The sequence below is a fragment of the Ranitomeya variabilis genome, chromosome 7 (assembly GCF_051348905.1).
Source record: "Ranitomeya variabilis isolate aRanVar5 chromosome 7, aRanVar5.hap1, whole genome shotgun sequence".
Classification (NCBI taxonomy): domain Eukaryota; kingdom Metazoa; phylum Chordata; class Amphibia; order Anura; family Dendrobatidae; genus Ranitomeya; species Ranitomeya variabilis.
In genome coordinates this window covers 26,397,369-26,417,422 of record NC_135238.1, presented here as the reverse complement: position 1 = coordinate 26,417,422, position 20,054 = coordinate 26,397,369, and the positions used below count along the sequence as shown (strand labels likewise).

Here is a 20,054-nt window from a genome sequence, read left to right as displayed (position 1 = left end):
AGCACTGGAGATACCAGGGTGCTGAGGTAAGAAGACGCTGCTCACACAGCTGCCCACCCTGTCATCTGATCTACTAATATCAGTATGAAAGCTCCCCCACATAATATGATGGGGCGCAAACTCTCCCAGACACAGGTATTTAACAATATATTCATAAAGACTTTTTTTTAATGGAGAATTCTTAACAGAAGTGTGAACAGTGCCTGTATAGTGCTACAATATTAAATTTCTTGTCATTTGGCATATACAGTTATATGAAAAAGTTTGGGAACCCCTATTAATCTTAAGCTTAATGTTTTATAAAAATTGTTTTTTTTTGCAACAGCCATTTCAGTTTCATATATCTAATAACTGTTGGACACAGTAATGTTTCTGCCTTGAAATGAGGTTTATTGTACTAACAGAAAATGTGCAATCTGCATTCAAACAAAATTTGACAGGTGCATAAGTATGGGCACCTCACCAGAAAAGTGACATTAATATTTAGTAGATCCTCCTTTTGCAAAAATAACAGCCTCTAGTCGCTTCCTGTAGCTTTTAATGAGTTCCTGGATCCTGGATGAAGTTATTTTTGACTATTCCTCTTTACAAAACAATTCCAGTTCAGTTAAGTTTGATGGTCGCCGAGCATGGACAGTCCTCTTCAAATGATCCCACAGATGTTCAATGATATTCAGGTCTGGGGACTGGGATGGCCATTCCAGAACAGTGTAATTGTTCCTCTGCATGAATGCCTGAGTAGATTTGGAGCGGTGTTTTGGATGATTGTCTTGCTGAAAGATCTATCCCCTGCGTAACTTCAACTTTGTCACTGATTCATGAACATTATTGTCAAGAATCTGCTGATACTGAGAGGAATCCATGCGTCCCTCAACTTTAACAAGATTCCCGGTGCCGGCATTGGCCACACAGCCCCAAAGCATGATGGAACCTCCACCAAATTTTACTGTGGGTAGCAAGTGTTTTTCTTGGAATGCTGTGTTTTTTTGCCGCCATGCATAACGCCTTTTTATATTACCAAACAACTCAATCTTGGTTTCATCAGTCCACAGGACCTTCTTCCAAAAAGAAATTGGCTTCTCCATATGTGCTTTTGCATACCTCAGCCGACTCTGTTTGTGGCGTGCTTGCAGAAACGGCTTCTTTCGCATCACTCTCCCATACAGCTTCTCCTTGTGCAAAGTGCGTTGTATAGTTGACCGATGCACAGTGACACCATCTGCACCAAGTTGATGCTGCAGCTCTCTGGAGGTGGTCTGAGGATTGTCCTTGACTGATCTCACCATTCTTCTTCTCTGCCTTTCTGATGTTTTTCTTGGCCTGCCACTTCTGGCCTTAACCAGAACTGTACCTGTGTTCTTCCATTTCCTTACTATGTTCCTCACAGTGGAAATTGACAGGTTAAATCTCTGAGACAGCTTTTTGTATCCTTCCCCTGAACAACTATGTTGAATAATCTTTGTTTGCAGATCATTTGACAGTTGTTTTGAGGAGCCCATGATGCCACTATTCAGAGGAGATTCAAACAGGAGAACAACTTCCAAGTGGCCACTTTAAGTAGCTTTTCTCATGATTGCATACACCTGGCTATGAAGTTCAAAGCTCAATGAGGTTACAAAACCAAAAAAAGTGCTTTAGTAAGTCAGTAAAAAGTAGGTAGGAGTATTTAAAACAAGACAATGATAAGGGTGCCCATACTTATGCACCTGTCAAATTTAGTTTGAATGCAGATTGCACATTTTCTGTTAGTGCAATAAACCTCATTTCAAGGCAGAAACATTACTGTGTCCAACAGTTATTAGATATATGAAACTGAAATAGCTGTTGCAAAAAAATTTTTTTTTATAAAACATTAAGCTTAATTAATAGGGGTGCCCGAACTTTTTCATATAACTGTATTATAATATATTTAATAAAGAAAAAGTCTGTCCGGATTGACTTCTGCCCTAGTGCTGTTACAATTTATGTAATAGCAGATGTTTGCAGAAAGGTTCTTGTACTCATCCGTGCTAAGCCCTAACTAGAGCCTGTTTGTTCAGCCAGCAAATGATCCTTTTACACTCACACCATTTCCTGTACTTCCACGCTCCTATTTAAAACCATGTTCCTGCGATCTTTACACATCACCCCATGCACAGAGAACTTCCCGGACAACAATGCCGCCATCAGGTAATGAGAAGAATAGGGACGTCATAATAAGAATTAGCCATTGGGTCGTCGCCATCTAGAAATCTGAGTATTGACAATATAAGCAATAATGTGTTACTTACCATAGACATCCCTAAATACCCCTAGTAATGGGGAAACAGAACTGAGCACGTGCTGTAAACTCAGGGGTGTCAATCAAAGAGGAAGGGACATATGAAGAGCCATGACTATCCTACCGTGGTGACTTCAAGGTATGCTACTCACACACAGCATGTGCCGACATATAACATTTCCTTACTATTAGACTGACAATTGGAGCTCAAGGAAACACCACTGGTATCGGAAAACACATACTTGATTTAATCACAGGTACTAAATCAATGTGTAGGTGTAGAAGGAATAGTTATAGTACAATATCAGTGCATATACTAACACCTATATATTACTACATGATTAGTACATCCTGTTCATTAGGACTGCATGTTAACAACTGCTGTGCCACCCTGTAGAGAGGGACATACTGCTATCAAAACGGTATTTATCGTGGTAAGGTGACTTTGGATAAAATGGCGTTCACAGACCACCGACATGCGAAAGTCCCGCTACCCCGACGCGCGTTTTGCGACGTTTAGCTTCTTCCTGCGAGCGTCCTTCTATACCTACACATTGATTTAGTACCTGTGATTTAAACACGTAGATGTTTTCTGATACCAATGGTGTTTCCTTGTGCTCCATGTTAGAGACTTCTCTATTTTACACATCAATATAGTTGTAAAGGTTTTTTTTTACATTAGTTGAAACGCTTATGTACTTTTCTATATAAACTTTTATAGAGCTACAACACTGCTGACATAGCTGCACAGTGATTGACTATAAGCTCTTTGCTTTTGTGGGCCATTTTCATATACGCTGTGTCCAATACACATTATTAATGAGTTGGGAGCCCCCTTTCTCTTATCCAGTGTCTATTTAGAAATTATAATCAGCTTGTTTATGTCCCTGTTTCAAGACATTTTTTTATCCATGTGTCTTAATATAATCTAATCTATAAAGCTGAATGTGTGTATGTATGTGTGTGTGTATGTCCGGAATTGGCATCTGCACCGTCGCAGCTACAGCCACTAAATTTTGCACAGTCACACGTCTGGACCCCGAGAGCGTCATAGGCTATGTTGTGAGGCAAAATTTTAACCCTGCACGTTCCAATTCACCAAACAATTTTGCCCCTATCTACATAATGGGGAAACAGTGAAAGGAAAAGTGCTGGAGGCAAATTGACAGCCAGGAGGAGATGGCATATTGACAGCTGCCAGATGTGAACAAGGGGGACTTAAAGAGTGAGAGCGATGGCGCCAAAGAGTATATACCATACAGTTGCTAAGGTGGGGCCCCAACATGGGATACTCACCACACACGGGGATATGAACACACACACAAAATGCGCCACACACTACTACATGCATGAACACGTATATCACCCTCAGCACACATTTCACCACACAAACACCAACCTCGCCACATAAAAGTCGAAACACAAAAGTCACTGCGCAAAACTCGCCACATGCAAAACTCGCCACACGTGCAAAACTCACCTCATGGAAAACTCGCCACACGCAAAACTTGCACACGCAGAAAAATTGCCACATGCACAAAAGTTGCAACACATGCAAAAGTTGCCTCGCACAAAACTTGCACATACTCAAAACGCACCACACATAAAACTCGCCACGCGCAAAACTCGCCATGCGCAAAACTTGCTGCACACAACTTGCTACACTATCCTGTCACATGCAACTCGACACACAAAAAGTAGCTACACGCATGTCGCCACACAAAACTCATCTCACAAAAGTCGCTACATGCATGTCGCCACATGCAACTCAACACACACAACTTGACACATGAAACTCGCCCTAAAACACACACAAGTCTGGTATTATCCTTCAAAAATAAAAATCTGATTAATAACCAGACAAGCTACAAGAGCAACAAATGTACCATATAGGAAATATGGCAGCTGTCAGTCACATGACCAGTCTACTATGCGTATGTGTGAGCTAATATATACTGCCAGGTGGTGGGCTTACTGTTAGCTGGGGATTTATCAGGCTGCCAATTTAGCTTACAAATACTGAGGTAAAAATACTGAGCAAATAACGTGTGAACGAGGTCTAATACAGGAGGAGATGACATACAGATATATACTATATACAGGAGGAGATGACACACAGGTATATACTATTTACAGGGGAGATGACACACAGGTATATACTATATACAGGAGGAGATGACACACAGATATATACTATATACAGGAGAGATGACACACAGGTATATACTATATACAGGAGGAGATGACACACAGGTACATACTACATACAGCAGGAGATGACACACAGATATATACTATATACAGGAGGAGATGACACACAGATATATACTATATACAGGAGGAGAAGACACAGGTATATACTGTATACAGGGGAGATGACACACAGATATATACTATATACAGGAGCAGATGACACACAGGTATATACAGGAGGAGATGACACAGGTATATATTATATACAGGAGGAGATGACACAGGTATATACTATATACAGGGGAGATGACATACAAGTACATACTATATACAGGAGGAGATGACACAGGTATATACTATATACAGGGGAGATGACACACGTACATACTATATACAGGAGGAGATGACACAGGTATATACTATATACAGGGGAGATGACACACGTATATACTATATACAGGAGGAGATGACACAGGTATATACTATATACAGGGGAGATGACACACGTATATACTATATACAGGAGGAGATGACACAGATATATACTATATACAGGAGCAGATGACACACAGGTATATACAGGAGGAGATGACACACAGATATATATTATATACAGGAGGAGATGACACAGGTATATACTATATACAGGGGAGATGACACACGTACATACTATATACAGGAGGAGATGACACAGGTATATGCTATATACAGGGGAGATGACACACGTATATACTATATACAGGAGGAGATGACACACAGGTACATACTATATACAGGGGAGATGACACACGTATATACTATATACAGGAGGAGATGACACAGGTATATACTATATACAGGGGAGATGACACACGTATATACTATATACAGGAGGAGATGACACATAGGTATATACAGGAGGAGATGACATACAGCAGGTATATACTATTTACAGGGGAGATGACATACAGGTATATACTATATATAAGGGAGATGACAAACATGTATATCATGTATATCTCTCAATTCTAAATATTTTTCAAACATGTATATACTGAGGGGAAAATGAGAGGTGTGAGGTGAAAATGAAAAGGTGTGAGTGCAAAATGAGAGGAGTGAGGGAAAATAGTGGAGTGATCGGAAAATGACAGATGTGAGGTCGAAATGACAAGTGTGAGGGGGGAATGAGAGGAGTGAGGGGGAAAATAAGAGGAGTGAGGGGGAAAATGAGAGATGTGAGGGGGAAAATGAGAGGCGTGATGGGAAAATCAGAGAAGTGAGGTGCTATAACTAACCACAGATATTTACTATGCCCAGGCAACGCCGGGCTTTTCAGCTAGTTCTCTAATAAACTTTCCAATGTTTTATTATGACATAGATCTCTTCTGCTTAGTTCATTGAATATTTTTATGGACATAGTAAAAATTAAGTTTTAAGAATGTGGCACTGTCTTTCTGCAGTCACCACTAGGGGGAGCTCACTGCATACTGTTTTATTATTGCGTTTATTGCCTCAATAGTTTACAATAAACTCCTGAGCTCCCCCTAGTGGTGACTACAGGCAGACATGATTTTACTCATGTCCTTGCAGGGGATTTGGAGCTCTATTTCTGAAAATAAAGATAACTGTGACTGTAATAAAGCTATGTTATAAAATTAATCAGCACAGAGTTTTAATTCTGTTCAGATAAAAAATGTGTTAAAGATGGACATTCATTTGGTATAGTCCTCAACTCTTTTCTATTGTTTTCTTGAAGACCACACCCTCAAAATAATAGATGTATTTACAAGGAAGAAGAGGCCATATCTCAGGAACGGAGAGACACAGGAACAAATAATAACACCAAATTTAGGAGAATAGGTACAATTACATCAGGTAAAAAAAATACATATTTATAGCAAGTGTCAGGTCCACTATATATGCCCAAAAATAGAGAGGGCAATTAGTTTACTAATACAAACTTGGATGATGTTCCCTTACAATCATATAATGCAGTCAACTTGCAGTCACCACTAGAGGGAGCTCACTGCATACAGATTTATTATTGAGTCCTATGAATAAACAGTTTGCTATAAGCTCCTATGCTCCCCCTAGTGGTGACTGCAGAAAGACAGATTTTTTTTTTCTGATTTCACTTTGTTTATGAAGGGAATTCGGAGCTCTGTATGAAAAAAATTAATTAATACTGCAATATAGATATATTATGAACTTAACAAGCAGGTAAATTTTAGTCCCATTTAGAAAAAAAAATTGAGTTAAAGGAGTATATTCACGAAAAATAAGATGGATGACCCCCGTATAAGCAAAGGCCGGGGCTTGTATTGTATTTGAGCCGCCTATGTCCGTCATTCCTGGAGCTGAATGCAGGAGACAGCTGAATGCACGATGAAATGTATCCCAGTGTGGAGAAAGCCATCACTAGCAAGAACCTGAGCTTTCCAGGACCCGGCTAAGCTGCTCCGATCATATGGAGCTTTAAATAGAAGCACACTGGTGAGTCAATGCGGATCAGTGAGTGCCCAGAGCGGGGCTCACTATCGGAAGTGTCCTGGTATTATACCCCTCTTTCTCAATTTACAAGTAATTTAGATTTTTTTCAATGACTGAGATTAGTCCCGTTATCTGCAGGTATCGGTGCCGCCTCCTGGGCGCGTGTCGGTCCACCATTACTCCGGTCCAGGAGTCGCCGGAATCCTGACCCAGCGCCGCGCTAAAGTAAATATTGATAGACAGCAATGCGCGGCTTTCATAACTGAGTGTAACGGAGAGCTCTCATTACATTACTGTCAGATATAGATATAAATAGAGGCACACATGAACATGGACCGATATAGCCAGCATTAAGCTTAGCAACAACAACAAAAAAAAAGAAGTGAAACCCAAATTTCTCTTTTTTACCTTGTGTTAATAGTTTAAAGTGAAAAAAAAACACTTCAATGTTATAAGGTTCTGCAAAAATGGGTCTATTGTTTTCTTTTTCTACAACAGCGCCATTTCTATCCATAAAATTAGAGGTCAGTCCCATCCAAGCCAAGTCAGATGCAATACCAAACACAGCCCCTGCACAAAAGTGGCGCTGTGCCTCAAACAAAAAAGGGAGGCAAGTTCTTAAAGTCTACCTGGCATAATCCTTTCCAAAACCTAAAATTTGTCAGCAAAAATGTACTAATGAGATCGAGCTTTGAAGCCACATGTAAATTAGCATGCTAGTGTATTGTGGGCGTGTCAATGTATCAAGTGCAGCAGCACACCCCCTATGCACTTCCAGGCTAATTTGCATGTGTTTTTAAAGCTCGATTACCCTGCACAGGTACATCCGATTATTACAGAAATGGTGTAATTTGTATTGTTTTCCTATGATCTTTTTCTTCGGCCACATCACTAGTTTTATTAGTTTAATCCTCCTGATAGGTTTCCTTTAAATGGGTTTTCCAGCCTCATGAAATTCACTTACAGGGAACTGTAGGCACAGGATTGCAGTGGGTTGGGGAGCTGAACGGTACAATTTATTTATTTATTTTTTCAATATTGTGAGCTACTTTATAAAACGTGGATCTCTTTTAATATCATCATTTACCATCATCTTTTTTCCTCCTTTTTAATTGTCTGAATTGCATTATATATTCAGTAACTTGTAGGTCTCATGTACAAGGCATAATACTGCCCATATTGTATTGGGGGTCTATAGAAGCTCTACAGCTCCACGGTACAGACCCATCGGATGTAGGAAAACCCTATATAAGCCCTTAATTAAAACATATCCTCTACCACAGATCATGAAGATGGGTCCTGCACTCCTCAAATGAAGGAAGCAGTGATCATGCCTGTGCACAGATGCTCCACTCATTGTCTAGGGGGTTGACAAAGACAGCCATGAGCAATTTTATCTATCTCATTCAATTCCAATGGAGCGTCAGCGAGAATTACAGCAATTTGATACTCATCACCTATCTTGTGGAGAGGTGACAAGTTGTATGTTATGAAATTCTGTTTTTGGTAGCTCTTAAAAGGGCTTCTGCAGATAGGCATTGCACAAGCCACCCTGCTTAGCAGGGCAAAGAGTAACCCCGATCTTCACTCTTTAATCCATAGAAGATCTGAACTTAAGCATGGCCTCCTGGGTCAAGTCCACGGAGTGGCTGCTGGCTGGTGGAGCAAGCTGGCAGAGATAAGTTGAGGTAAAAATCAGGGACAGAATTGTGAGGCGTGTGAATAGAAAAACAAGGGCTAGACACAGCAACAAACCAGGGTAGAATAAGCTATGACTGGCAGCTACAAGTAGCTGCTGAGGGTTAAATAGGGACTGGTCCTGACTAAGACTCACAACGGAAAGCTGATTACAGCAGATAATAAACCTGTAGCAAGATAGAGACTTCCTATCTGGGCAGAACCATAAGTCCCAGCCAGACTAATGTAACACAGAACTACGCCGGCCTCCTCCAGCACCAGCTGCAGTGAAAGCGCAGAGGTTGCAGGAGAGAGTTCAGACATGGGCATAGTATTGTAATTGTAGAACAAGCCCTTTAAAAGCTCACATATTCTGCAATGGTGGTCACCGATATAGGAAGTTGTGCGGTTTGTAGGCAACAGGATCTCATACATCCTGCAAAACACACTAAAGACAGCGGCGGCGGGGTAATTATTACTACTGACATAAAGCGCCTCATTGGAATATAGAAATAGAAGATTTGCTGGAAAACCAGAATGGCCGATCACCACTTTGTTTACATGAGCAAAAATAAGAAGCGTCTCTGGTTACAGTAACAAGGCTCCAGTGTATCACCGAGAGGAGCTGAAGTATTTTATCTATTTTGGAGAAGACGCCACCTTCCTGACCAGAACGTTCTGCGGACCATCACTTTCTCTCTAAACGTTTACAATGACTCTTCCAATAAATGTTTACATACGTCCACCGCATGCAGGAAGCAGGATCCCAACTCCAATAATATGAAGACAAATATTTGGAAATGTATTGAAATGTTAGGACACATCTCTTATTGTTGGCACTGCTGCATGGGCTCTGTGTAAAGGCTGCACAACGCGAACCACAAATATTTCTTCTAAGATTCACTTCCATGAAAAAACACAAAACACCAAGGTTCTTGTTAAAGTTCAGAGAGCTAAAAATGGCAAATACTCCTGACTTGTAAGCGATGTATGCGACTACGAATATGGTGGCATCTGAGAAAACATCCAAGAGATAAAAAGGGATTGTCCGGCAACACAGAAGTTGATGAACACCAATGTGGCTGCCAGGATGTGTGCACGAAGACCGGGTATAATGGACCCGTCCCGGAAGGTGTGTGCAGATAAAGGTCACTAACTTTCTCAGGTGGAAGTGAGTGGCGCAGATTCCCCCCTACTTTAAGGTGGCCATACAAATAAGAAGAACCTCAAATGGACCTGGTAAGTGTGATAACTTTCCCAACAGCAGATTTTGTGGAAAAGAATGATTAGGCATGTTGGATTTCAACATGCCTGATCCTTTTTTTTCTTATTCAAGATAAACTGCCTCCAGAGGTGTGAGCCAAGCATGGGATAAGAAAAGATTACTGACCGCCACCTCTCCTCAACCCAATTATTTAGAATTAACTTTTGTTTTACTATCTGAAAATAAATAAAACATACGTAACATTTTGTTGACAACATTTCGAAAAATGCAAGAGTTTTAGTCACTTCTTTACAAGAAAGGGCAAATTCAGGGGTCTTCAATACTTCCAAAAGAACAAGACTGGGATCTGGCCATGAAGTCAGGATGGAGATCTGCAGCAGGCAATCCCGGGCGGGTGTCAGAGACATGGGAGGCCCATGGTCCCCCCGAGTGATCCTGCTCAGGGCTTGTGAAGCTAAGTGTAGGTTATGTAGGGGGCTCATTTGTGACTGTGCTTCCCAACGGCCCACCTAACCCCTGCTCAAAGTGAGTTGGTCCATGATATCCATCATAGACTGATCGAACCAGAAAAAGATGTCACAGGTCTGGGCTTACCAAGATCTGGAGCAGCGACTGAGCGCCGCTTCTACACACAATATACATATTTCCATATCTACTCACCTGGACACGTTCGCGTTGGCTCTGACCTTCACATGGCAAAGGATATTTGGTAATCTATCGGGCACCAGCACTCGGATCTGGTCTACGGCACTGCACAGCTTCAGATATCCCAAATACAGGCCAGGGGGCAAAGCTTGGCTGCTTCTTCTGTGATAAGCCAACTTGTCCTGGAGTGTACAGAGAAGTCGCCGAGTACACCAAGGGTTAATGGAAACCGGAAAACTATTGATCGCAGCATCGTAGAGTTCTTCATACATAGTCAAGTGCAAGAACTAAACTTATCCAACAGCTCATCATAAAGCACTTTTTTTTTCTCTATAACATTCCCCAGAAATCATGAGTTATGAAGTTTATTAGTAGTGATGAGTGAATATACTCGTTACTCGAGATTTCCCGAGCACGCTCAGGGGACATTTAGTTTTCCTCATCTGAATGATTTACATCTGTTAGCCAGCTTGATTACATGTGGGGATTCCCTAGCAACCAGGCAACCCCCACATGTACTTATGCTGGCTAACAGATGTAAATCATTCAGCTGCGGCAATGAAAACTCCGAGCACTAAAAAGTACTTGGAGGACATCTGAGCGTGCTCGGGAAATCTCGAGTAACGAGTATATTCGCTCATCACCATTTATTAGCTCCTGGTTACACAGTTACAGAATACAAACAAACCCTGTGTAGTTGTCTCCTCCTGCCCGAGGACAAATTCACCATACCAAGCATAGGTACTAGCCACCCAAGGGTCATGGAAAGAAAAGCAGCCTTCTGACCTAGGTGGCAAACCCTGGCGCAATATATACCTCACAGCTATGGGGCAACTTGTCTTCTGCATGCAACACTTCCATCTGACCTGGCTGCTTCTTACTAATGTGCATCAGATGTGAGATGGTGCGAAAAGACTTGCAAGATCCAGACCATCGGCCATATTGGTAACCTGTGGCCACTGGACAAGAGCCACCAAAATGCCTCTTACCTCCCCGGCATCTGCTCTTCTTTTGATTAGCCAGCCTGGCGTCATGTCACATTTGTCATGCCGGAAATATGAAGTCACTCCAGGCGGGTAATCAAAAGAACAGGTGACTCTTAGGGCTCCTGTCTAGTGGCCAGTGGCCTGCATCTTGCTAAATCGATTCACACCAACTCTACATTAAAGCAGCTGGAAACACAAAACTGTAGTACTACGGTAATTATTTTTTGCAAAGCATTTTTTATAAAGTTGCTTTTTTTTTTTTAGATGCACTAACGCAGTTAACAGAGAATAAAGGGCGAGTGCATATAACGGATAAATATTGATTGCATGTATTGATTTCCTCTGCTGTAAATGCGGAGCTGGATTCGCCTCTTGGACGGATACATTTCTGCATTTGGAGTGACAGGTCGGATCAGAACACATTCCTGGAGATAACACACCTCGCTCACTTCCTTCCTCCAACTACTGTAAGCTGAGAAGGTCAACTCACATGCAGTGTCATCAGCAGGACGTCCAGGGCGCTGGGCTCGTCCGGGGATGAGACGGACTTCCTGTGAGTCTGCAGTTTGCACACGGGTATCCAGCGTACATTCTCCAACGTTTGGCTCAGCTTCACCTCCTTCAGAGTCACAATCAGAATATTTCCCTGTTTATCTTTAATCGGCTCAAAGAACACTTGTCCCAGGTCCTGGAATCCTAAAAGACCCTGGAGAAGGGGAGCAAAGGCTCACAATGACACACAGTAACACCTGATCTGACAGATCTGCAGCAGCTGATGACTAGGAGCGGATTCACTGCCATCCTGTCAGTCCTGCATATGGCAATGACATTTTTCTCATCGCCATTGGAATTTAAAGGGTTCTTCAGGTTTTAGGATAACAAAGCTCAATCGCTGGATAACAAAATGTTCTGGAACTTTCTAATATACTTTATATATGATTACTTTTTTTTTCAAGATCTCTGCTTTCTATGAATGAAAGTAATATTTTGGAACACCATATAGACCTTATTTACAGACCTTGCTTAAAGGCAAGCATTACACCCTGCATAGGCGAGCATTACACCCTGCATAGGCGAGCACTGCATCCAGTGTAGGTCAGCATTGCGGCCAGACTAAGGAGGCACTGCATACAAGGTAGGGGGCACTGCACCTGGCGTAGGCCAACACTGAAGATGCGCGAACCCCTGGGTGTTCTGGTTTGGCCGAACATGTAAAAAAAAAAAAAAAGTTAGGTTCAGGTACCAGAACAGTAACAAAACCCGGATCCCATTCACTTGAATAGGGGGCCCGAACATCCAGTGTTTGCCACCCTGTCATGTGCATGACAGCAGGGCAAACACTGCCTCTGATCGACAGTAAAATCATTACCGCCGGTCGGAGAGATGAGCAGCTGTGACCGGAGGTAAATACTTTTCTTCCGGTCACTGGCATAGGACTGATGTGACTACTACCATCAGCTTATGCTTGCTGCTGCTATTGCCAGCGAGAATAGGCGTGGCTGATAGGAGTATTCATCAGCCGATGCCTGCGCTCCAGCATGGATTCACCTGTATTACTGATATCCAGCCAGGCAATACTGACAGATGCGGGCTGCAACCCTCAGGTGTCTGCGTTAGCAAAACTGGTTATCAAGAATAGAGGGGTCCCCATGCCGGTTTTTTTTTCATTATTTAGTAAATAATGAAAAAAAAAAAGTTGTGGGGTCCCACTCATTTTTGACAACCAGCCAAGCTAAAGCAGACAGCTAGGGGCTGGTATTCACAGAGTGGTAAGTGGCCATGGCTCACCTGCGTGGTACACGGTCCTCACCTACACTGTAAACCGTGCTCACCTACACTGTACATGGTTCTCACCTATGCTGTACTCAATTATGCTGTACATCGTGCTCACCTCCGCTGTAAACCGTGCTCACCTATGTTGGACGCAATGCTCGCCAATAAGCAAGGACTGTAAATACGGCCTAGATGATGTTCAGCAACTTTGCTTTCATTCATTGAGAGCAAACATTTACATAAATATGGAAGAGGCTGCATTCATATCCAGTGCAGAGAATCCTCTGGGAGCTAAATGGCTCCAGGGTAATTGCCTGCGGACATTGTACAGATGTCGGGTGTGACAAGTGCGGCCTCATAACAATAATAGTAGTATCCACGGTATAATCAGGACAAGGATCACAAATTGGAGACTGGAATCAGCTTAAAGAAGAAAAATATAAAGCTCCGACTCCCCGACAACATGGAGCCGCCTGTGATTCGGGGTAAACGGCGACTTCAGCTTTTTTGAGATTTTTACCAGGTCGATTGCAACTTTGTATCCCATAGAGAAACTTTGAATCCTTTTGCAATAGCGGCGACTCCAAGCCACATTGGATCCTCGTCTAAATGAATACCGTGTCCCTGGAACTCATCGATCTAATCATGGACGGTGACAGGATGACACTCGGCTTCATACCTGCATCTGTGACACGGCTAGCAGCATTTTAAAGCGGGTTTGAAGAATGCAAGAGCAGGAGGATTGTGACACCGTGACGCACTGTCGTAGCCACAAGATGTCGTCCCACATACAGGACACCTAGAGGGGGAAGCAATGCAGGGTCTTTAGTATTGTGGAACCATTTACCACTGCCACACGTGGCCACAGATCTCACCTTAGTGAACCACAGGAAGTCCTGCATGAGGAGGCAGGAGTAGGAGTCATCTATCTCCACCACCGGGATCTGGTCTTCATGAGTCACTAGAATATTGTCATCCTTATAAAATATGGACGCCAAATACAGACCCCTGGAAATGGAACAGAAACATCTCAAAAAAAGGGAACCTGTAGGCAAGAGGCTACAGAGCAGGACGAGCTGATCAGGTGGGAAAAGTTTCAGTAAAGCTTGCTATGTATTCATTGAATAGGACCGCCCACTTGGCTCATACACATACAAACACCAGGGATTGCCTGCAGTCATACAGTGAAGACCAACAACCCCTGATGTTTACATGCTAGTAGTGATTGACAGCTTTGCATGGACAGTCAAACAGGGAAGTCTGACAGAGAGCTGTCAGTCACTGGTAGGACCGCCCATTGGACTCAATGAACACAATACCAGTTATACTGAATCTTTTCCTATAAACGTATATATCATTCCGCCCAGTTTCTACTTCTCTGGTCCGTGCTGTCCACAGATTGGACTACATGTGCAAAGTTGACAGATTCCCTACACTTTTGGCTTGTTGTTAAGTCAACCCCTACATTGTTGTTTTCCAGCCACGACCTATTCTATGATCAGGCACTACCCTCTGTAGACCCCATATCTTGCTCCACTGTCCAGCTCGGAGCTATATGTTGGGATGTATGCTGTACTGCCGATGGAAACCACAAAACACCACTGGAATGCACCGTTCGATAACATCAAACAGGCGACGGACCAGCCGTGGTGTCCCCTTGTACAATACCTCCTGAGGCCTTTTAGAAACTTGCTACTCGGATGGAAAAGATGTTTCAAGCTTTTTGACACCGAATGTTTTCTGCTCTGTGGCTGGTTCTTGAATGGCTCTGGAATAGAAATGATATCTGAATATAACAGTAATACAATGAAAGACCGCCTTATCCAAGCTCTCTTTAGACCACCCCCTAAGAGACCACTGCTCAATGCCGTATTGTCAGGCACCATAGACAATCTCTCACACACGGCTATGTCCGTTATTGATTTGCCTATATAGATGGTGATGGCATCTTACCATGGCACACACAATGCTGGTGACCGGTCTTCACCTGACTGAGCAGAAGATCTAGGGCTTCTGCCTGGCCCCTTCTTCTCGGTGGCCGACCATCGTACTCGCGCCAATCTAGAGAACAGCAATGGGAAAATATTGATGCTTTCATTTCTCGGCCCAGGCTGTCACATATATATGTTCTTTATATCTATTTATACCCTTCAACAATTATATGTATTGGGGGATACATGATAAAGTAATTTTGCAAATAGAAACACATAGGTACGCATACAAGCTCTAGCCACAAAATGGAAGAACACATGTAATACCAGCATATGGCAGGTAATCGTAGAACCTGTCACATCCAGAAATGCAATTTATCTGCAGATATATTGGTAATGTGTGAGAAGATAAGAGTTTAAATCCTGAGTTGCCAGATTACTGGAGAAGAAAATATGTTTTATTCTCCCTGTAGCTGCTCACTTTCAGTCATTGGAGCAGGGCAGGGAGAACCTTCGATCATCTCTCAGCTGTGACCACTCCCTGGCACTTTGATTGACAGCCTTCCCTGCAGACACACTGCACACATATGCTGCACTGCAGGCTGTCCGTCAAGATGTCAGGGAGCGATTACAGCTCATTCACGGTAGTATAGTGAGTGGTGACTGGAAGCAAGCGGCTGCAGGGAGAATAAAACATAATTTTCTCCATGTAGATGCGCTTCCAGTAAGCCGGATAAACATGACTTAAGGTAAATGCTGTTCATCTGCAGGAAATAGAGGTTCTGGACATGATAGGTTCCCTTTAAATATGCCCAAGGACTGAATTTGCCCCCAGAAATCTTAGCTTCTAGGACCACGTAAGAGAGGGAGAAGAGAAGCCACACAACTGAGGCAAAGTGAGAGGACAGAGTATCCTTCATGGAGAATAGCATGGGAGATCTGAACCTGCAGATCCACAAGCAGACTAGCCAAAAAATAAAAGGAATCCAAAAATGGCTGAAAATACTGCACGGCTTCTCCCTCCTCGGTACATCGGTGCATATAGGATTCCATCTTTTTCCATGACAATAGTCCATTGCGCTTCTAACCCCACTTTGTCAGACACAGTACATACCATAGTGATTATACATTTATACAGCTATTTATACTGGTCTCTCTAGAAGCGATATAGAAGAATAATACCATGTATACGAGGTGCTGTGAGAATGTGATACACTTACTGGATGGGATGGCAAACGCTGGGAGCGACGTCTGCGGAGACCCCCAACCTTTCATATTATACGCAGAAACCTGGACATAATATATTGTGCCCTGTGAACAATCATATATATTAGAAGCTTCACGCACATATACACATGTAGGGTCACATGTGCCACGTACGGCATCGTATTGCCCAGCAGAACCAGTAAGAAGCCACAGAAGACATTTGGATCCACCCTCTGATCGCCGGACGTGCTCCCATGTGCTCAGTCTCCTTGCCTGGTGACCCACTGTTGCCGACCCGGCTAGCCCCACATTTCTGTCCGGATTACCAGCGCAGTTCTACTTCCATCCCTGACCACAATCTCATGATCTCGGATTGGATACGATTATGGTCGGAGGACAGTGTTTAGCCATTGGTTTGGTTACAGATCAGGACTGCCCATTTCCAGTACGTGTGCCCTTGGCATAATGTTTTTCTCCATCTTACCCTCATCTGAGAGAATCGGATCAGAGTTTGATCACAGTTTGATCAGAGTGTGATTTGTATAATCGACCCAATTCTGTCGGATGAGAGGATACAGGGTCGTCTGCGCCTGCCCTAACATACAGTCGTTAAATTTATTCCTACATTTCCAGGAGGAATAGCAGAGGAGCAGTGCAGGAATCACATGTGGAGGACATCAGCTGCCTCTATGATTGTCATTGAGCTCCAGTACTGTCCGCAGTCCGCTCCTATGTAATGTGAGCCAGGAATCAATGGAATTGTGTTGTGTAAGGCACGCCAACATCCGGAATGTCACACCTGCCTTATCACAGCTGAGAAACGTTTCAGTGTTAATCTCTGCAGTCTGATGTGTATGGGGGGGCCTCAGGATCTCAGTGTAGGCACATTAGACATGTGTATGGGGGGCTCAGGATCCCAGTGTAGGCACGTTAGACTGATGTGTATGGGGGGCTCAGGATCCCAGTGTAGGCACGTTAGACTGATGTGTATGGGGGGCTCAGGATCCCAGTGTAGGCACATTAGTCTGATGTGTATGGGGGGCTCAGGATCCCAGTGTAAGCACATTAGTCTGATGTGTATGGGGGGCTCAGGATCCCAGTGTAGGCACATTAGTCTGATGTGTATGGGGGGGCTCAGGATCCCAGTGTAAGCACATTAGTCTGATGAGTATGGGGGGCTCGGGATCCCAGTGTAGGCACATTAGTCTGATGTGTATGGGGGGCTCAGGATCCCAGTGTAGGCACATTAGTCTGATGTGTATGGGGGGGCTCAGGATCCCAGTGTAGGCACGTTAGACTGATGTGTATGGGCAACTCAGAATCTCAGTAAAGGCACACTAGTCTGATGTGTATGGGGGCTCAGGATCTCAGTAAAGGCACATTAGTCTGATGTGTATGGGGGGCTCAGGATCTCAGTAAAGGCACATTAGTCTGATGTGTATGGGGGGCTCAGGATCTCAGTAAAGGCACATTAGTCTGATGTGTATGGGGGGCTCAGGATCTCAGTAAAGGCACATTAGTCTGATGTGTATGGGGGGTTCAGGATCCCAGTGTAGGCACGTTATTGGTCTGGTGTGTATGGGGGGCTCAGGATCCCAGTGTAGGCATGTTATTGGTCTGGTGTGTATGGGGGGCTCAGGATCCCAGTGTAGGCACGTTAGTATGATGTGTATGGGGGGCTCAGGATCCCAGTGTAGGCACATTAGTCTGATGTGTATGGGGGGCTCAGGATCCCAGTGCAGGCTTGTTAGTCTGATGTGTATGGGGGGCTCAGGATCCCAGTGTAGGCACGTTAGTATGATGTGTATGGGGGGCTCAGGATCCCAGTGCAGGCTTGTTAGTCTGATGTGTATGGGGGCTCAGGATCCCAGTGCAGGCTTGTTAGTCTGATGTGTATGGGGGCTCAGGATCTCAGTGTAGGCACATTAGTCTGATGTGTATGGGGGGCTCAGGATCCCAGTGTAGGCACGTTAGTCTGATGTGTATGGGGGGCTCAGGATCCCAGTGTAGGCACGTTAGTCTGGTGTGTATGGGGGCTCAGGATCCCAGTGTAGGTACGTTATTAGTCTGATGTGTATGGGGGGCCCAGGATCCCAGTGTAGGCACATTAGTCTGATGTGTATGGGGGGGCTCAGGATCCCAGTGTAGGCACGTTAGTCTGATGTGTATGGGGGCTCAGGATCCCAGTGTAGGCAGGTTAGTCTGATGTCTATGGGGGCTCAGGATCCCAGTGTAGGCACGTTAGTCTGATGTGTATGGGGGCTCAGGATCCCAGTGTAGGCTCGTTATTAGTCTGATGTGTATGGGGGGCTCAGGATCCCAGTGCAGGCTTGTTAGTCTGATGTGTATGGGGGCTCAGGATCCCAGTGTAGGCACGTTATTGGTCTGGTGTGTATGGGGGGCTCAGGATCCCAGTGTAGGCACGTTAGTCTGATGTGTATGGGGGGCTCAGGATCCCAGTGTAGGCACGTTAGTCTGATGTGTATGGGGGGCTCAGGATCCCAGTGCAGGCTTGTTAGTCTGATGTGTATGGGGGGCTCATGATCCCAGTGCAGGCTTGTTAGTCTGATGTGTATGGGGGGTTCAGGATCCCGGTGTAGGCACGTTAGTCTGATGCGTATGAGGGGGCTCAGGATCCCAGTGCAGGCACGTTATTAGTCTGATGTGTATGAGGGCTCAGGATCCCAGTGTAGGCATGTTATTAGTCTTATGTGTATGGGGGGCTCAGGATCCCAGTGCAGGCTTGTTAGTCTGATGTGTATGGGGGGCTCAGGATCCCAGTGTAGGCACGTTAGTCTGATGTGTATGGGGGGCTCAGGATCCCAGTGCAGGCTTGTTAGTCTGATGTGTATGGGGGGTTCAGGATCCCAGTGTAGGCACGTTAGTCTGATGTGTATGAGGGGGCTCAGGATCCCAGTGTAGGCACGTTAGTCTGATGTGTATAGGGGGCTCAGGATCCCAGTGCAGGCTTGTTAGTCTGATGTGTATGGGGGCTCAGGATCCCAGTGTAGGCACGTTATTGGTCTGGTGTGTATGGGGGGCTCAGGATCTCAGTGTAGGCACGTTAGTCTGATGTGTATGGGGGGCTCAGGATCCCAGTGTAGGCACGTTAGTCTGATGTGTATGGGGGGCTCAGGATCCCAGTGCAGGCTTGTTAGTCTGATGTGTATGGGGGGCTCAGGATCCCAGTGCAGGCTTGTTAGTCTGATGTGTATGGGGGGTTAAGGATCCCAGTGTAGGCACGTTAGTCTGATGTGTATGAGGGGGCTCAGGATCCCAGTGTAGGCACGTTAGTCTGATGTGTTTATGGGGGGCTCAGGATCCCAGTGCAGGCTTGTTAGTCTGATGTGTATGGGGGGCTCAGGATCCCAGTGTAGGCATGTTATTGGTCTGGTGTGTATGGGGGGCTCAGGATCTCAGTGTAGGCACGTTAGTCTGATGTGTATGGGGGGGCTCAGGATCCCAGTGTAGGCACGTTAGTCTGATGTGTATGGGGGGCTCAGGATCCCAGTGCAGGCTTGTTAGTCTGATGTGTATGGGGGGCTCAGGATCCCAGTGCAGGCTTGTTAGTCTGATGTGTATGGGGGGTTCAGGATCCCAGTGTAGGCACGTTAGTCTGATGTGTATGAGGGGGCTCAGGATCCCAGTGTAGGCACGTTAGTCTGATGTGTATGGGGGCTCAGGATCCC

General features: G+C 44.4%; 1 protein-coding gene across 6 annotated transcripts in view; it reads right to left on the bottom strand.

Annotated features, from left to right (window-relative positions):
- Positions 1-20,054, bottom strand: part of LOC143785632 (ankyrin repeat and fibronectin type-III domain-containing protein 1-like) — a 269,138-nt gene that overhangs the window by 25,118 nt on the left and 223,966 nt on the right. For all 6 annotated transcript variants that reach the window (XM_077274664.1, XM_077274662.1, XM_077274660.1 and 3 more), the window contains 7 exons: positions 16,380-16,470; positions 15,182-15,289; positions 14,897-14,996; positions 14,104-14,236; positions 13,908-14,027; positions 11,946-12,161; positions 10,485-10,651 (listed from right to left, as the gene is read on the bottom strand). In XM_077274664.1, the coding sequence (XP_077130779.1) occupies positions 10,485-10,651; positions 11,946-12,161; positions 13,908-14,027; positions 14,104-14,236; positions 14,897-14,996; positions 15,182-15,289; positions 16,380-16,470 (935 nt within the window). The remainder of the gene's footprint in view (positions 1-10,484; positions 10,652-11,945; positions 12,162-13,907; positions 14,028-14,103; positions 14,237-14,896; positions 14,997-15,181; positions 15,290-16,379; positions 16,471-20,054) is intronic.